Source organism: Cucumis melo, chromosome 2 (genome assembly GCF_025177605.1).
Source record: "Cucumis melo cultivar AY chromosome 2, USDA_Cmelo_AY_1.0, whole genome shotgun sequence".
Lineage (NCBI taxonomy): Eukaryota > Viridiplantae > Streptophyta > Magnoliopsida > Cucurbitales > Cucurbitaceae > Cucumis > Cucumis melo.
Window position 1 is genome coordinate 2444000 of NC_066858.1, and position 19892 is coordinate 2463891.

General features: G+C 30.1%; 3 protein-coding genes across 4 annotated transcripts; 2 read left to right on the forward strand and 1 right to left on the reverse strand.

Moving 5' to 3' along the window:
- Window positions 1–7119: 7119 nt before the first annotated feature.
- On the forward strand, window positions 7120–9828 carry LOC103492353 (vacuolar protein sorting-associated protein 2 homolog 1). The gene is made up of 5 exons (XM_008452681.3): window positions 7120–7384; window positions 8181–8311; window positions 8787–8891; window positions 9005–9265; window positions 9361–9828. Exons 1-5 carry the CDS (start codon window positions 7348–7350, stop codon window positions 9496–9498), a joined length of 672 nt encoding a protein of 223 aa, XP_008450903.1. The 5' UTR covers window positions 7120–7347; the 3' UTR covers window positions 9499–9828.
- An 815-nt stretch (window positions 9829–10643) lies between these two features.
- On the reverse strand, window positions 10644–11141 carry LOC103492354 (RING-H2 finger protein ATL52-like). Its single transcript, XM_008452682.3, has one exon. The coding sequence runs from the start codon at window positions 11139–11141 to the stop codon at window positions 10644–10646; it is 498 nt and encodes a 165-aa protein (XP_008450904.1).
- Window positions 11142–16417: 5276 nt separating this feature from the next.
- Window positions 16418–19800, forward strand: LOC103492355 (mechanosensitive ion channel protein 10-like). Of its 2 annotated transcripts, XM_008452683.2 has the most exons (6): window positions 16418–16505; window positions 16854–18323; window positions 18420–18543; window positions 18632–18925; window positions 19002–19204; window positions 19304–19800. In XM_008452683.2, the coding sequence occupies exons 2-6, from the start codon at window positions 16918–16920 to the stop codon at window positions 19581–19583; spliced, it is 2307 nt and encodes a 768-aa protein (XP_008450905.1). In that variant the 5' UTR covers window positions 16418–16505; window positions 16854–16917; the 3' UTR covers window positions 19584–19800. The 2 variants fall into 2 exon arrangements, with proteins under 2 accessions (XP_008450905.1, XP_050937318.1); XM_051081361.1 differs by lacking the exon at window positions 16418–16505 and having other exon boundaries at window positions 16819–18323.
- The last annotated feature ends 92 nt before the right edge of the window (window positions 19801–19892 follow it).

The window sequence follows — 19892 nt, forward strand, 5'->3', positions numbered from 1 at the left end:
ACTTGTATATGTTCGTTTTCTTAAGTTGAACAACGATCAGAAGTAAAAATCCAGACTTTTAACCTAATCAACAATATGTTTTACTCCGTTGAACTATGTTTATATCGATTAATATATCAATTAAATGGTAGTTAAAAAGGTACTAGGGGAAGGTAACCATTAATTATTTTCCACTCATGTTATTTGAAACTTTTTAAAAATTAATAAAGAAAATAATGTTCTTTAAACTTTTTCTTTTGGGTCAAAATGGTAAAAAGTTATTCCTTAGAACATCAATGGGTTCCACAAAGTGTTAATGTGAAATAAGTTTTCTTCTTTCATTACCATATTATTGTACTTTTGAGTACTAAAAAAAAGACCCATTTTGAAATAACTTTTCCCTTTATACTTCAAAATAATAAATAAAAATGGCAAAATTAATGTCAAATTACAGATTCACTTTTTCAACTTTTAATATTCAACTTGTAATTTTATGTTTAATAAATGTATGAATTAAAAAAAATGGTAAATAGGTTTGTCGGGTAAAAAGTCATTTGGTTTTAGTTTTAAATTTTTTGAAATAAATTAAAACTTATGAATATATTTTTAGATTTATCAGATTAGTACTCGATTCCACTTGAATAATCTTATCTTATAGGTATAAAATGTACCTAATCGACGTGTCCCAACACACCTAAAATTGATACATCTATAACTAATTATCTTCAATTAGAGACGGCCTTGTCTCGTGGGCATATAAATAGTATCTGTTCAAAAATTTCTCAATAAATAGTTAGAATATAATGCAAATGAACCAATTCATTGTAACCACCTCCTCTCAATATTTGACTTTAGCGAACAACTATAATTGTAATACCTATTGATTTATAACAACCTCTACTCGATTAGTTGCACTTCGTGGGCATAAGTTGAATCTTTTTTTGTTTTTCTCAATGAACGCATCAGTCAATGTGTAATCATCTCCAATCGGACAGTCGAGTCCTATGAGTAAAATTCACATATTTGACTTTTATAAACAAACATCTAGAATGGACAAAAATTCATGGACGACCTCCTTGGTTCGAGAAGTTGTATCATGTTGGCATAAGTCATACATATTTGACTTTCATAAAGGACATATTGAATCAATTCATCAATTAATGTACAATATTCACCTTTGGTTCAACATGCCTTGAGGGCTTATTGCCCTTATTTGACTTTTTCTACATACACTTAAACTTAATGCACCAATCATGTGTAACCACCACTAATTTGAGTTCTAGATTTTTATATGGTGTTGTCTACTTTATTTTTTTCAAAAATTCAAATGTTTCTTAAAAAAAAATTATGAGAACCAAGGTAAGAAATTTGGGGGAGAAAAACATAAATTTTAGGGGAAAATAAAAAATAAAAGACAAGACTTAAATGGTGAATCATTTTGGGTTTAAAATATATAAAGGTTAAAAAATTTGAGAGGCTAAAAAAAGTACTAAACTTGAAGGGGTAAAAATATAATTTTAGATTAAAGAAAAGCAAATGAATAGGATATGATTATGTTTATATATATATATATTTATTTTACTATTTATGTAAAGTTAGAGTATCACCAATAATAAAATAAATAATTGATGGTCTTTTATTCCCATAAAAATAGAAGAATTTTCACCTTTTGATCTGTCTCTTGAGACAACCAAGCAAGCAATGGAATAAAAAAAAAAATTCAAGAGAAAATAGAAATTAATGAAGAATCAAAAAGAAAAAAGAAAGAAAAAAAGAAAGAACATGTGAAGAAAGTAATTGGTTATCATGCTAGTGGACCTTTATATCAAAGAATTAGCTGGTCAAGCCTAAAAGCCACCTAAACCATAGACCAAACTCTAAAATTACAAAATTGACCAAATGTGTAAACTTGGAAAGACACGACGATATAAGAAAGAATAGGGGTTAATTGGGTAATTAGTTATTAATTCGATTATTATCTCACTTGTAATAAAAGTCTATAAAAAGGAGTATTATCTTATTGTACGAAGTATATTATCATTCTCATAAAAGATATAAAATCTTGATTATGTGAGGTTTCTCTTCTTTTGAATATTTAGGCTCCATCAATTTGTTATCAGACTAACCATCTAGATCGACGTTGATTGTTGTCGGTGGAAGACTGGAAAACTCTTGTTAACATCGATCATGAGAGGGAGTTTTGAGTATTGTGCTTGTTTTCCAACCAACACATATCTAATTAAGGGAATAATTGATTAAAATTTCAAGAAAGAAAGAAGACATCGAAGATTTTCCAAGAATATATGTACTATTACCGATCAATTTGGAAGATGTCCAAGAGAAAATTAAACGGTTGGTACAAGCAAGAAAATCAATTTTACTTCAAAAAAACAATGTTGGAATTCTTATTCAAGTGATTCAAAAGAAGAATTTCAACCTACCAATTTTGGTTATGCTCGATTTTCTCAAAAAACCTATCATTGTCCACACATTAAAACTTTGATTTTATTGACCCTAGTGACATTTTAAGGCACTTTGGAACAATTCTTCTTATTGATAAACACTATTTTCTTACAACAACATTAAAAATAAGTTTAAAGAAAGCAAACCAACGATCCAATCAGACCCATTTTTCGTTAGATGAATTAAAAAATCTTCAAGAATCATCGAGAATGAATTTTTACAACTTAAGAAGAATGTTCAAAACTCAAAATTACTCTTTTGGTTATAAAATACGATCAAGAAAGATTGATTCAAGGAAATCAATGGATAAGTCCTATACTTACTAGGAGACTTAAGCATATTCAAGAATCCAACAAAATGGCTACTTTGATCCCATACCCTTGAAATTAAGAAAACAACCAAAGAAATCCAATGTTCATGGAAGAAAATGAATCAACCTATTGAAGAGTATGAGAAATAATCAACTTTGTATTAAAAAACAAAGGAATCTCAATTAGAAACTTTTCACACAGAAAATCTTGAAGATGAATTTGGAGAAAGTCTTGTTTACCCATGTAGTTGAATAGAAAATAAAAAAGAAGAATTTGACTCGAGAAAAATCTAGCAAAGAAAAAGGAGAAGAGGTATTGAACATCAAAACTCTAAAGGTTGAGGCGAAAATCAAAGAATCGAACAAGAACAACACACCAATTGTGTTGTTAATTGATTACCCGCAAAGAACTCAAAGCAAGTAATCCTATGGTTAAAGTTTACAATGAACTCAATAGAAACTTCTCTTTTGGGTTTATGGCCGATCAAAAACTTCTATCTTTTGGTAGCATTAGCTATTTTAAATTTTTTATCTTGAATTTATCCTTTTGATCTTATTATTTTTGTTCAAAATATACAGGGTTGATTTGACCATACGTCCTTAAATAAGTTTTTAATACTTAGAATTGTTTCTGAAGGGATAGGATGATGCAGGAAGAAGAGGAGGTTAATCGAATAATTAATTATTTTTCTAAGTCATTTCTTACCACCATTCGTAATAAATAAAAAAATTCAGGAATCGGTCCTTACAAAAATCATGACCGTTAAATAGATAAAAAATAAACTTGATTTAAAAGAATAACAAAAAAAAAAAATTTAAGTTAACAAATTCAAAATTTAAAAATAGGTACAAACACAACAGTAATTTAATTTTCTTAAAAAAATAATGCAAGAGAGGGCAATAATTAATGTTCCCATTAAACAAAATTCAAAAATGGTTAATTGGTGATTTTTTTTTAAAAAAATATTATTATTTAATAAAAATGATAAAAATAGTGAAAAAGGAAAATATTTTAGAAAATAGGTGTCTCCCTTCATAATTTCTTGCCCAAGTTTACTTTGGATTGCTATGAAAATCTAAAAATTTTATTATGTTTTAAAGAAGATTAACATAGTGTTTTTTTTATCTTATGGTTCCATTTCTTGCTACAAATAGGTGTATATGAGTGGCAAGTACACAATTTTCACACTTATTTTTATTAATATTTTTTACTTTACCTTTTATTAGTATTCTTTTCATTTATTTAAAAAATCAAATATTCTTTTAGAATTAATCCTTAATTTTGGTCTATACATGTATTTTTAAAAAAATTCAATACATAGATTGTGTTTGTTTGGAGATAGGAATACATGGTATTTTTCTAGGTTATCTTTGATTTCTAATGTGGTGTTCAAGTAACCAAGTTCAATGCAGAATGTATTTCCTCTCTAACAAATTCTTCCTCTTAGTTTTCAACTATACCAATTTTTCTTTCTAAAGTGGAAAGCTATGATAACATAGTTTTGTGACTCACTCATATTTACTTTTTTTTGTTCTTCTGGTATATTTTTTTAAAAAATATTTAACACCTTTTTCTTCTCTTTCGAGGTTGAAAGAAATTTTAAACCTTGAAAGTGATTTATTTTTAACGGATTAGCCTTAAATCCTAAATGGCTTGGAGTGATTAAACCTGGTTTGACTTAAGTATTTTGTATAATTTATAATTTATGTTGTTGTAAAAAATAATGTTTATCATTGTTTAAATTTTCTATATAGTTTTCATATTTTCTCCTGTGAATTATATTTTTATTGTGTGATTCCATATAAGCATGGTTGAAAATGGATTTATCTTATTCATCCATAATATTTTGGAAGTATTTAGTCAATCTTATAGTCCACACAAATGTGACTCGTTTGATCCTTTGGTTTTAGAATTGAATTGTATTGGGCCAGGTCTGGCCCGCCTAACGAAGAGGGTTAAATGGGGTAAATTTAATTTAATGATAAAATTATTTTAAATTTATTATGAATTAGCAGGAAAAGAGATTAAACCTGTGGTCACTAATATGTTAAGCACTCGGTCTTTTTTGTATTCCACTAGACACAATAATCATTTTATAGCTAATTTGATTTTAAATTAATGATAAATAACTTTAATGATATTGAGGTTGTTTTAAAACATTTTATCTAGCCATTTCATGAATTAGTGAAACCCAAGCTTAGAAACTAAATACATGAATCATAGATTAGGATTAGTGTGGCCGGTGCAGAGCAAAAGTTTGCTACCAGTAAAAGAATGTCAAAGAAAGAAAAGAGTGAACAAAATTAAATGCTTGTGAGCTTAAGAGCAATAAAAAAATTGCATATAAAAGCTCACAAAAAAAAGTCGTAGGATTTCCTTTGTGATCCGTTAGGGTTTCTGATTTTAGTGGGATAAACGCCTAGAATTTCTTAGTTAGCTTTGATATCTTGAGGGAGGACTGAGTCATCATTCTTTCCGTTCCAAAGTAGACGGAAAATAAACATGGGATATTTTTAATCGTTTGAAAGCATGTATACTTAGTTGTCAAACCTTGAGTTTGCTAAAACATATGCGTAAAGAATTATGCAACGAAGATATTGTCGTTATTAAAGTTCGGAAATAAAAATGGTTGAAAATGGGTGTTTACCTAGATTCGCTTTGACAAAAAAAATATTTGTAGTTTATCCTAGATAGATGCAAGCACGTGTGGAACCAAGAGAGTGGAGCTAATTTCTAGAATAAAACCTTCAAATAAATAATTTGTGGAAAATCAATAAGGATCAAGAATTAAAGAAATTTTTCAATTGGAACTCATTCATAGGTTGAAACTCAATAAGAAAAAATAAAGAATGAACTTAGAATCTATTCTTATCATTAAATCAAAATAATTAAAAATTAAATCATGCTTAATTAAGAGGGGTTCTCGATTCAAGATTTGGAAGAATTTTGATCAACACAGGAAAAGAGATGATTTCCATAGTAAATTAAAAATGAATTCCTTTACGATTTTGACAAATCAAGAATTAATTGTGTGCTAAAAAATATACTGAAAAATGACAAGAAAAGGGAAATTAAAGAAAAATTTCGCTTCGATGGACGGAAATTTGGATAACATAGATTAGGTACTTTAATTACTTTTATCTTTTATCTAATATAATAGGTCTATGGTCCTAATATTAAGTTATTTGATACACATGATGGTTATTTAATTTATATCAATTTCATCCATTCCTACCACTTGCTTTAATCACGTAAAACTTCTCTCTCTCAAATAATTAGATTCTACTATTTTTCTTACTAAATTTTGGTTGGAATTTCTATGGATCTGTTAATTTTTTAATTCCATGAGAATTTTTGTTCTTCTAATTGCTTAATTCTTTAAATTTCTTGCATATTGAATTTTTGTTATTAATCTTGATCAAGTTAATTGCATGAATTCCTCTTTAATTAGAAAACCCTAAAACTTAATGCAATTGATAGAATTGTGGAAGATGCAATGGTGGAAGCATGATTATTATGAATTAATTAACCAATAACTTAATTTAGCAATTGCATTTTGATTCATATAGATTAGTGGCAATCACACTTCATTTTTCCTATTCAATGATTGAGCTTTGTCTTTTAATTATGGAAGAAAACCCCTTAAAATTGTTAATACAAGTGTAATCCTTCTCTAGTAGCAATTGAATTTACTTTATTGCATGTTAACACAAATAAAATTATACTTACATGATGATTTTTTTTCGTATGTTCTTGAAAATTACTAATCATTTCTATTGCTAAGTTTAAATATTTTTGTCGATAGTTTTCTTTGGGTTCAATTACAACTTATCCTTACTACCCTAACTCTATTAAAGTTGGATTTACAAGCTAATACAATTAAAAGTAGGATTTACAAATAACTCGTAAGATTTGCTTGGTAGCTATAACTCTTCCTTACTCTCAAATGCAATTTTTCTAAATTTTATACATATTATTATATCAATTTCAACTCTTTGCATACCACGTGCATCACACACTTTTCTAATAAAAACTTATTAACTTGGAATTTTGTCAAAATCTCAATCACCTCGTTTTTGCTGTTTCTACCCATATTTATCATTTACAGATAAAAAGTGTAACCGCAACTATCACCACATCTTAGATGTCTTTTTCCGATTTTTTTCAAAATAAACATGATACATACACACATATATATATATCCATGTTCAATAGGCCATAACTCAACAGGCCAATTTTTGGTTCAAAGATTATGGGCCGAATCTTTATTTGGGCCCAATAAGAAAGCCCAAGAAGAAATAAGATGAAGTTGGTGGAGCCCGCCATTCCAAGTAAAATATTTGGATATTTTCTTAATTTTTAATTTTAGTTTTCTTTTAATATTCTCTTTTACAATACCGCGTAAAGGAAGTTTCTGAGGAGACCAGAAGAGAAGAAGGATTCGGAGAATCCTTTTCCACAACCCACCTTAAAGAAATTTCATTCAATCAATTCATACACAAACCAAAATTCATTGATCCGATCGTCCCTCTATTGAAATTTTGATTCATTCCTTTCACTTCGGATTTTTTTTTCTACAATTCGATCGCCCGCAATGAGTTTTCTCTTCGGCAAGCGCAAGACTCCCGCCGGTAATTGCTCTCCGATCACTATTTTTCTCTCTTCCCATGACTTTTCAGTTCCATTTGCTTTGAATTTCTTATAATCCGCTTCTTTCTGACTGAACCTTTTTATTGTGTTGCATTTAGTAGTTGTGGTAATTTGTTTCAATTCGTGGAGTTTATGGTTTAATTTGTAGTTGATCATAGCCTCTACGAGATTGGAGTTCTTAATTTTACCTACTATTGGAAGTTCATTTTCCAATCTGTTTATTGTTTTCCGATGCTGGTACAGTGTGAACTGTTTATACGATCTGCTGATTCCTCTTATTTTTGTGGTTTGATTTCTAGATATTGAACCTTACTTGATTTCGAATTATTGATTGTCTTTTGAGAAATGGTTTTTTAATGCACGTGTTCTAAGCCAACTGCATTATTTAATTGCAGATTTGGTATATCTAACTATGGTTTATAATTAGAATTTAGTTCTGCAGTTTGATAAGATTTTCCAATCCGGCTTCGATGCTGAGGCATTAAAAGTAATAAATCACTTTTAGTGTTTGAACTCTTTGAATTAGCAGCAAATTAATCTGATTTATAAAGGTTGGGGTATTGAGTTCATATCTGAATATTGTTATTTCTTTTTCTCCTTGTTGAGTTAAATATGAAATCGAGCTCACATGTAAGGAGTTCTAAGAATTAACATGGAAACACAAACATCACAGTTTAATAGTTAAAGACTCTCTAGCGTAGATTTGTATCATTAAACTATTAATTATAGTAGTCAATCTCATAACATCTGATGTTGTATACATTATTGACAATCCAGAACTTCTCCGGGAAAATAAGAGGATGTTGGACAAATCGATCAGAGAAATCGATAGGGAGAGACAAGGTCTTCAAACACAAGAGAAGAAACTCATTGCAGAGATTAAGAAAAGTGCCAAGCAAGGGCAAATGGTGTGTATTGTTTAATTTTCCTATCTATAGTTCATATTTTCTTTTGTGAGATTCCATTCTTATTTTGGTTCCTTTCTTTTACTGAATGAAATTCTCTAAAGTTGGGCAGTTGGTTCGTCATGGTTGGAAGGCGAATATTTCATTAATCAATAATATTTGGAAGGAATTATCTTAAACAGAGCATATATCATCTGACTTTTGTCATTCAACTTGTATCTCGTTAGGTTGATGATATAATATTGAATTTACATTCACTCATCAGCTTGAGTTTTTGGGTTTATCGATGATTTAACAATTTTATTAGCTTGTCTTCTCTCTCTATGACAATAAGTGTCATTTGGTGGTGTATGTCATATTTGGAAGTGTCAAAGATGAAAAAAACGAAGGGAAAGACATTATTAACGCACTTCAAATGCTCCACAATTTTTGTTTCTAGAATTACATCCCAATCTGATATGATGTGTTACTGTTGTAGGGAGCTGTGAAAGTGATGGCAAAAGATCTAGTAAGGACCAGGCACCAGATTGAAAAATTCTACAAGCTTAAATCACAACTTCAGGGTGTATCTCTTAGAATTCAGGTACAATTTATGCCATGACTTGGTCTTTTCCATTTGTGCATCTCATATTTTGTACAACATTTTACATATTAGTTCTTAATAACTCAACATTTTTGTTTAATCCACCTTTTTAGACTTTGAAATCAACTCAAGCAATGGGAGAAGCAATGAAAGGAGTGACAAAGGCAATGGGACAAATGAATCGACAGATGAACTTACCATCCCTGCAGAAGATTATGCAAGAATTTATGAAACAGAATGAAAAAATGGAACTGATGACTGAAGTGATGGAAGATGCCATTGATGATGCTTTGGAAGGAGATGAAGAAGAGGAAGAAACAGAAGAATTGGTCAGCCAAGTTCTTGATGAGATAGGAATTGACATGAACCAAGAGGTAACTTTTATCTTTGAAAAAAAAAACCCTGTGCAAGTATCAACCTTACTTGAAATGGATAACTGATCTAACCATTTTTGTATTCGAACTCACAGCTCGTAAATGCACCGTCAACTGCTGTTGCTGCACCAGCGGCAAAGACGAAGGTTGCACAAGCAGAAGCAACGGGGAATGATGATGGTGGAATTGACAGCGATCTTCAAGCCAGGCTAGACAATTTAAGGAGAATGTAAATGTAAGATCTTCATTTCTTGTTTTATATCGATACCCTCCAACCTGACTACAGCTAGGAGAGACCATTTATGCCACTGCCATAGACCTAATGCCATGATTTCCAACCTTGTTTTGGATATATGAAAGAAATGGGAATGATCGATGTTCAAGCATAACTTTCTGACTGTATATACATTATACATATATTGGTTTCTTTTTATATGTTTACAACATGGAAATAGTTAGTTAGTTTGACTCTATTGTATTCGGTTTCAATTTGATTCTTACATTCCGTAAGGTACAACATCATGATCGATTTCAATTTAGTCCTTATATATATATTTTCTTTTAAGGTTTCTATGTATATTTGTAGTTTATATTAAATCCTTCCGTATAAGGTAGAGGTGCTTTTTCGAAGCTTTTAAGTTTTAGGAATGTCGATAAATATTAATTTAATGTAAACAAGGAAAGATTGAAGTGTTTCATATGAATTTAAGTGGTTGTTGTTAGGTAAGTAGGATCTTTCGTGAGTTTTTTTTTTTTTTCTCCATTAATAAAATTTTAGATAAAATTTTAGACCAAATTTTGGTTGCACTAATGTCAAATGATCTAAATTAAGAAACTTAACTTTTTGTCTACGTCATATTGCACCAACCAACTTTAAATTCTCTTTAAAGCTCGTTAACGATCGTGAGTTTGTATCTATCACAAATTAATTAAACTTCGAACACAATTTTAAGGTGCATCACGATTATTAAAATTTTACGATTTTATAGGACTTTTCTTGAACATGTAATTCTTAATAAAAAATTTAACATTAGTCGTTGTTTTGTGATGTAAGTAAAATATTTAGTCGGGTCATTTCAATCCTAGCAAAACTAAATTTGTATCGTAAAAAGATTTAATATTTCATTACATAGCATATAATGGAGGAACATAGTTACCACAAATTGTGATTGGGGTGTACTCTTTCTCAAATATTCGAAATGGGGTCTACTTAATAACTATACCCCATTTAAAACACCTTCCAACTTTTTCACAAATTCTTCATTATCCTCATCCTTTGAATTGAACCACCCAACAAACATCATCATCACAAAACAAAAGAATCAGAATTTTCCAAATCCAACCACCTATTTCAAAATTATTATCAACATCTTCGGTTTCAAACCTCCAACAACACATGACCTGAATTCTCGTCTTGCTCCGCCGTGGTGGTTTCGTGTCGGCTCACCCCCGGCACCGCCACCGGAGCACGGCAGAGCGGGCAATCGGAGTGAGAATAAAGCCACATATCTATACAAGAAGCATGAAACGTATGCGTACATCTCGGCAATTTCTTAACCTCTTCACCATCCTCAAACGCCGACAAACAAACTGCACATTCATTCCCATTCCCTTCTTCCGCTGTCGCCGTCGCCGCCGCCACCTTCTTGAACTTGAAACTGCTCAAGGAGCTCTGGAAGCTACGGCTTGAATTCATCATCTCCTCATAACTTACAGCCATCCGCCGGCGGTGGCGGCTGTCAGAGCACCACTTGATAACGATGAAATTGTAGAGAACTAAGACAATCGCGGCCGTTCCGACAACGACAAGGCCATAATACAACATGGGTAAGCTTGATTTTGCAGGATGAGGGGTAGAAGTAGAAGAATCACTCATTTTTGGATTCTGAAATTGGAGAAGAAACAGAGGATTTTGTGGGTATTTTTAGGAAGAAGAAGAAGAAGAAGAAGAAGAAGAATTATCATAATTGATTGAAATTGATAATAAGATGATGTTTTTAGAGTCAAAGATGGAAGAATTTTTATGTTTAATTCATTGAAGTAGATAAACTGTAGAGCTTTCAAAGAATGAAGACAAAACAGAGTACAATCAGGACAGAGAAACAAATATGGATGAAAAGGAACAAATTTGTTGATAAGAAGAAAACATTTATTTTATTTTTTTTCTATCCAATTTGTTTTATTTTATTATTTTTTATAATTGAATTGTTCTATGAGAAAAAAAAATTAGTCTCAAAAGGACAAGGGATAAAGATAGTATCAAAGTTTTGTAGACATGCTCATATATTTGCACATTTCTATATGTTTGACACCAATTGATAGAGTGAATCAATATTTTAAAAAATATATGAAACATACCAAATAAAACATCAAAAATGTCAGTAATTTACATTATTTTCATCGTATGGTTGAAAGTTACATGAAATATATATATATATAAAAAAAAGAAACTAAACAACAAAATGTTATTAATATAAAAGACAATGTTTAAGCACAATATTATGCAACCTCATTTTTATTGATTAGAAAGTAACAATTCAATTAAAAAATTATGCAATTAGAAAGAAAATTACCTACAGGGACAATGAAAATGTATTCAAATATAAATAATAATAGATATTTAAACTCAAGTTTATTATTTATTATTTATTTTATAATTTTTTTGGAAATGTCATATTATTATTATTTTAAAATAAGATCTCACATTTTATTGATATTTTACACCAAATTTACATCAAATTAAGACTTGAATATGTGAGATTAATTAGGCATATTAATTGAGATTTGAAAGTCTCATTAATAAAAGAGATTTTGTATTTACTTGTGGAGTATAAAGTGGGTTTTTGCTTCAAATTTAATTCAATGGGAAGTACGACATGTCGTATTCGGCGTTCACACTCCATTAGAAGAAGAGAAGTCAACGTGACGTGTCGTTTGGTGGAAGACGACATGACCGGCCAGCATTATTTCAGATCAATTTGGTCCTATTTTAATTTATAATTATTGCAAGAGGTTGATTCTTGGATTGTTCTTTATATCACTAATTGCAACATACTTGAATGAGATAACGTATAAGTTTGTTGGCGTACAAAACTCCTATGCAATTCTCAAATCACTACTTCAATTCATTCGATTTGAAAGTAAATCGACTAAACTGTTGTATACTAAAGTAAATTGTGATAAAATCAAAGTGTTTTAGATAAAATGTACTTATGGTTTTCGACGTTCGAAGTTGGTGTCTATTTAGTTTTTTTTCAAAATCAACGTCTTAGTTTTTGAAGGCCACAAGGGTTTAAAGGGTTTAGAGTGTTTTTTTTTTCACTATTAGTTGACTAACATTAAAATATTTGTTAAATATCATCGATCTAGTTTGGTAATGACCCACCCTCTTTTGGCCAACCTTTTGTTGTTTTTGCAACAAAAATCCAAAATGTTGAAAAACTAAACATTCGATTAATCTAAATTGATCTATTAGTTTGATTTGGATGTTTAAGATACAATTGGATTTATTAGATTGTATTAAAATAAAACCGAAAATCATTGGTTCAGATCGATTTTCTATTGAAAAACTCAATCAAAACCAAATCGAGCCGAGGATATATATACCTTTAAAATAAAATATACACCAATTATTACTTTTTTTTATCTATTTTATTATTTTGGATGAATAATTATTATTTTTACTATTTTAATAATTCATCTATGTTTGTTATTTAGAAAATAAATGACAATATTATCTAAAAGAAAGAAAAAAAAGACAACAGAATTGAATGATCCAAAAAAGAAAAACACAGCCAAATTTTAATATGATAAAAGGAAAAAAAAAAAGAGAGAGAAAGAAGGAAAAAAAATGAAAAAACATAATTGGAACCGAAACCAAATTCCAAACCCATATTGATCTAATCCGATAAAGAATGGAACTATTGGTTTTGTCTTTTTATTGGTCATTGGTTTGGATTTCTATTCCAAACCAATCAAATTGGATTAGCCCTTGATTGACCTTGAAACCGAACTACTAACATTCCTAGATGTTATTGTATCGTACAACACCCGAGTGAATAATGGCCAAATTAAAGAAATAGATCACAGATCGAAAGTAAAAGTTTAAGGGTATTATTATAAATAAAAACTAATGCTTCCTATACATATAATAGTAAAAGTATGTTTGAACTATTTTTTAAAAAAATGATTAAAGTTATTTATAAAATTTATGAAAATTCAAATCAATAAATTTTAAAACGACTTCCACGACATCAATTATTATATTTTAGTTCACCAAAGTTTAACTTCAAACTAATAAAAAAGAACTGATTTTTATCAAAGCAAAAACAAAATTTTAACATGGGAAATTTTTAAAATAGTAAGGTGAACTAAAATATTTACTAAATTGGTAGACTTTTGTCGGTGTCTATAAGTGGTGTCGAATCTAAAATTTTACTATATTTTGTAAGTATTTTCAGCATCTTGTCATTTGTAATAATTTACCTTTTAACATGGTTAGTGAATATAAGATGACCTAATAAGTCAGATGTACAGAAATAATATTTTAATCATAAATATATAATCTTATATTTTTCTTGTTACCATATTGCAAGACTCCGACGTTATACAAAATTTAGGACAAATATCCATTTACACCCCAGGGTGTTTATCAATCTAAACCATAAACTACTAATTGCAGCAATTCAATCCCTCCATATATCAATTAAAATCATAAATTAATAACGATGTCGATTTAAACCTTAAATTTTCATATATATATATATATATATATATATATATATATATATATATATATATATATATATATATATATATATATATATATATATATATATATATATATATATATATATATATATATATATATATATCAATTTAAACATTTAACTTTTATAAGAGTGTTTTAAATATAACGAAGGGTTTAAATTAATACATATATAAAAATTCTTGATATATCGTAAAAGTTTAAAATTTAAATGAATATAATTATTAATTTGGGTTAAAATTGACTCGAAGTGGTAATTATAATGGATAACAATTTTTAGAATAATTATTAAGTATGAAGTAATAGTTTTAAAAAATTACTAAGATAGCAAAATCTATAGGTGATAGATTTCTATCGTTGATAGACTCTTATTGTTTATCAGTGATAGATCAACATTTGCTACATGATTTATCAGTAATAGACTCCTATTATTGATAAATTTTGACAGAGTTTGTCATATTTGTATTTTTTTTTTTAAATGTTGCTATATTTAAATATTTTGAATATAATTGCTACACTTGTAACTATCCATCGAAAGGATAGTTGGAAATATAACAATTATATTCAAAATAATTAAGTATTTAGCAATATTTTAAAGAAATTGCAAATATAGCAAAATCTGTCAAAATAATAGGAGTCTATCGCTGATAGACTATGTAGCAAATATTGGTTTATTACTGATAAACCATAAGAGTCTATCAACGATAGGAGTCACTGATAAACCATAAGAGTTTATTAACGATAGAGTCATAGACTTTACTATATTTGCAATTTTTTAAAAATATTGCTATGTACTCGATGATTATTCTAAAAATTGTTACCTATTATGATTTCCTTCCCTTTGTTACTTTTAAAAGGAGAGAGAAAGGGCGTGGGCTTGTGAGAAGACATATTTGGGCCAAATGGGCTTGATTTGGGCCTATAAATAGTTTGCAAAACTAGAAGGTGGAAAAATTAGGATATTCAACTAAATAATCAAACAACCTTATAAAATTAAAAAAAAGAAACAAAGTAATTAAACCAACACAGTTAACTATGATTGGATAAAAATATAATAATAAAACAATTATATAATAATTTTGCATATAAACCTAATTACACAAAACCAACAATTTAACAGATTTACCTTCCCTTTTTTACCTCACTATAAAAACCTTTAAATTCTTTTTATATTTCATTCTCAATTCATTTCACTTTCCACATAAATTCACTAAATCTGCTCTTCTCCACCAAAAAAAAAAAATTACTGCCATCCAACACAAGGTAAAAAAAAAAAACTTTCATTTTATTATTTTTCTATTTATTTCTCTTTATACTTTTATGATAATTTTATTCATTTTTTTAGTTATGGGCTTTAAACATATTTAATTCATTAATTACTATCCCTTTTTTTTTTTTTATGGGGAAGGGAATATTTCTTTTCTATGATGGATTGAGTATAGGTTTGAAGAAAATATACTTATTTGAATAAATTAATTGCACAAAATTATTATAAGGAAATCCTATGTGTTTTGACTTTTTTTTAACTTGTAAAATTAAAATTAAAATTTTTGAAGTTGTGTATAAATTATTAATTTGATTTAGTAGGTTTCACATCATAATTTTGCTTATTTCCGATAATTACTTGTATTACTTTTTATTTTAAGCTAATTAACATATAAACAAAGTCACTTTCAAATATATATATAGATATAAATTGAAACAGCATGCATAGCTCACATATATTTGCAAATTAAGAGATTGGAAAGATGAACGAATAGATTTTTACCCTAATGTTATTCTCGGAGAAATTCATTTTTTATTTGTCACTTCAACCTCATTTAAGAAGTCGTGTGTGAGTGAAAGAGAATGTTTGTCTATTTTCGTACTAATAGAAAAAAAAAATTGTTTTTTACAATATTTCCTAACTTGATTTTTCATCCAATCCATGCTTGCAACTTTCTAAGCTATTATAATTCACAAACTATAGTAATTAATAGTAATACTGATGGGTACAAAATTTATAGATATAATGAGGTTATATCAACATTTAAAAGAAACTACAAATAGAAAAAAGTCTATTAGCGATGGATCATCAACAATATGAGTGTCTTCTTTAGCTAATGGGATCTACTATGTTTGTAATTTTTTTTTTAAATATTACAAATATTTTAAATATTTATTCTTATTGCTATATTTGCAAGTGTTGAATTGTCCCATAACAATAATAATTTTTAAGAAAATTTGTCAAATATAGAAAAAGAGAACAAATACTTAGACTTCATACAAAAATGAAGTTTAATGATTTTGGTTTTTTATAAATAGTTTGCATTTATTTATGTGTATTTTTAAAAAAAATGAAATTACAAAAGTGTAGAGTTTTTATTATTTTTATTTTTTGGGAAGCGTAATTTAAATAAAAGTTAAACCCGCGAAAAAGCAAATGGAAACTCGCCGTCGCCGTCGCCGTCGCCAGTGCTCAGCTCTACTTCGGTAGCTTTCTGTTCTTCATTTTTTTTCATCACCTTCACTATCTTCTTCTAATTCTAATTTGGATATTCTAAGATTTCGATTTGTTCTTTTGTTTCTTTTTCACTTTAAGTTTCTAACCTGAAACCAGTGGAAAGTGGCCACTCTTATTGACTTTCTTTTGCTTTTCTCGAGAAACCATTGCATAGTCATAATCTAAGTGCTTCTTCTAGCCAGTTTTGAATTCTCTTTCATGCTTTTCAATGGCGTCCAGCCATGTATATATATCTCTTGCATTTAAGCCTTTGATTTTACTGAATTTCGTTTATGGTCTGAAATTGAACCTAGAATGTTGTTTTTCGGTTTTTTTAGGCTTTTTGGATTGCATTGTCTGTTATGTTAGTAAGAAGTTAATTAAGAGGTGTAAAAGCAGAAAATGGCGGATAAGAAAGGAATGGAACAGCTTGTTTTACGGATTTTGGAAGGTGAAGAAGGGGTTCATGGAAGTAGTAAAGATCTTAATAAACCCTCTGTTGGTTCTTTTCCTGATTTTGACCTAAAAGAAACTCGGAGTTTTAGGTGCACGATTCCACGATCCTTGGTTGGGAGTTCTCCTTCACATGAGATTTCCAGAATGACTCCTCTTAAACCTCCAAAAATTCCAGGCGAAACGGTGACACGGCGTGCATCATTTGCTTGTTCGTCATTTTCGAAGCCGAAATCGAGGCTTATAGAACCTCCTTGTCCCGATGGTGAAAGTTTAGCAGAAGAAAAAGCTCTAGCAAAATCTTCACTGTATGGCTCTCCTAAGGTGGATTCTCCAGCTAAGATAACCGCTGTGACTAGTCCTAAAGAAGCTTTGAAGGCGACCCCGATAACTCCGAAAACACCGTTGATTGGAACTACTGGGAATGAGGAGGAAGATGATGAAGAAGTTTACAAAACTGCAGAACTGAAAGTGAAAGAAAAATCTGAAAAGAGATTGAAGAAAACAGTTATAGTGGAATGGGTTGCATTTTTGTGCTTAACAGGGTGTTTGATTGCTAGCTTAACTATAGACACGTTGGTGACCAAAGAGATTTGGGGATTAGGACTGTGGAAATGGTGTGTGCTTGTATTAGTTATTTTCTGTGGTCGTTTGTTTTCGCAATGGTTTATCAATTGTCTGGTTTTCTTGATTGAAAGAAACTTTCTACTTAAAAGAAAGGTTCTTTATTTTGTCTATGGGCTGAAGAAGAGTGTCATAATTTTTATTTGGCTGGCTTTGGTTCTTCTAGCCTGGGGTCTATTATTTGATCAAAGCAGCAAGAGATCTAAGAAAGGCAACGAGATTCTGAATTACGTTACACGAGCTCTTGGTGCTTCTCTAATTGGAGCAGGACTATGGCTGGTTAAAACTTTGTTGGTGAAGATACTCGCTGCTTCTTTTCAATGCACTAGATTCTTTGATCGGATTCAAGAATCGATCTTCCATCAATATATACTACGCATCCTATCAGGACCTCCGCTCATGGAGATGGCTGGGAGGGTCGGGAGAGCGGCAAGCACAGGACAGTTGAGTTTCAAGCATTTGAAGCAAGAAAGTGATGATGGGAATGAAGGGAAGGAAGAGGTTATCGATGTAGATAAACTCAAAAAGATGAAGCAAGAAAAAATCTCTGCTTGGACCATGAGAGGGCTAATCAATGTTATAAGGGGTTCAGGATTGTCCACCATCTCTAATACAATAGAGAATTTTAAAGAGGAAGAGGTTGAGCAAAAGGATAAGGAGATTAACAGTGAATGGGAAGCAAGGGCTGCAGCTTACCAAATTTTCCGAAACGTTGCAAAACCGGGTAGCAAGTAAGAATTTTACCTTTTGAAAGATCTTGAATTTCACACTTCTTGATATTTGGAGAAATTTGTTAACGATGCTTTTAATCTTGTTCCCATGGTTAGGTATATTGATGAAGAGGACCTCTTTCGTTTTATGAGTAAGGAGGAAATTGATAATGTGCTGCCGTTGTTTGAAGGAGGAGCAGAAACTGGGAAGATAAAGCGAAAAACCCTGAAGAATTGGCTGGTAACTTTTTAGCATTTTCTTTCGAAGTGAAATTCTAAGCAAACCTCTTACAAACTTGTGCCTTAGAAATGTATTTTTGATGTTGCAGGTGAATGTTTATGTCGAACGCAAGTCGTTAGCTCACTCATTGAATGACACCAAGACTGCCATAGAGGAGCTAAACAAGCTTGCTTCTGCAGTTGTACTGATTGTGATTATCATTGAATGGCTACTTCTCATGGGTTTCTTAACTACACAAGTACTCGTCTTCATTTCATCACAGATTCTATTGGTGGTTTTCATGTTCGGTAATACTGCCAGAACTGTATTTGAAGCCATCATATTCGTATTCGTGATGCATCCATTCGATGTTGGGGATCGTTGTGTCGTAGATGGTGTCCAGGTAACTTTCATTTAATTCACAACGTTTTTGGTTTCTATGGAAGCAATCTTACCTGGTTTAACTCTAACCCATGCAGATGGTTGTTGAAGAAATGAACATTTTGACCACAATCTTCTTGAGATATGATAATGAGAAGATCTTCTATCCAAATTCTGTTCTAGCCACCAAACCCATTAGTAACTACTACAGGAGCCCCGAAATGAGCGACTCGATCGATTTTTCCGTCGACTTTTCCACCTCAATAGAAAGCATTGGAGCTCTAAAAGCAAGAATAAAGACGTAAGTTCGTTCCGTTCAGTTTCTATATGTTTGTTGGTAATAAACTACAATCGAAAGCATTGAGTTTGACATATCATTTCAAATGTATATATTGCTCAGATACTTAGAAAGCAAACCGCAGTTCTGGCGACCGAACTACAGTGTCGTTGTGAAAGAAATCGAGAATGTCAACAAAATGAAACTAGCTCTATGTGTTAATCACACCATAAACTTTCAGAACTACGGCGACAAGAGCAATCGTAGATCGGATTTGGTGTTGGAGCTGAAGAAAATTTTCGAAGATCTGGGTATCAAATACCATTTGTTACCTCAAGCAGTTCAGCTCAACTATGCGAGTTCAGCAGCTGGTGGGGTTCCACTTCCACCCTCTCAAAGATGAAGGTGCGAAAGGTCATTTCTTGAGTTTTGCTCATTTTCTTACAAAACTCTCAAATACAAAAACAATGTCTATTCTCATGAATGGCTTTGAAGTTTGAATCTTTGATAGGAAGGGAACAAGTTTTGAGGGTCTAGAGTAAGGCAAAAAGAAATTAATTGTAAAATATTGATTAGTTGTTTTCAACAAATTTTGAATTTTATTTATGGAAATTGTAAGAGAATTGACTATTGAAATTTTACAAAAATTTCTTCTTACATGGAGGACATTTTTAAATATCGTAAAAACATAGATAAAACTAAAAATTTTGTA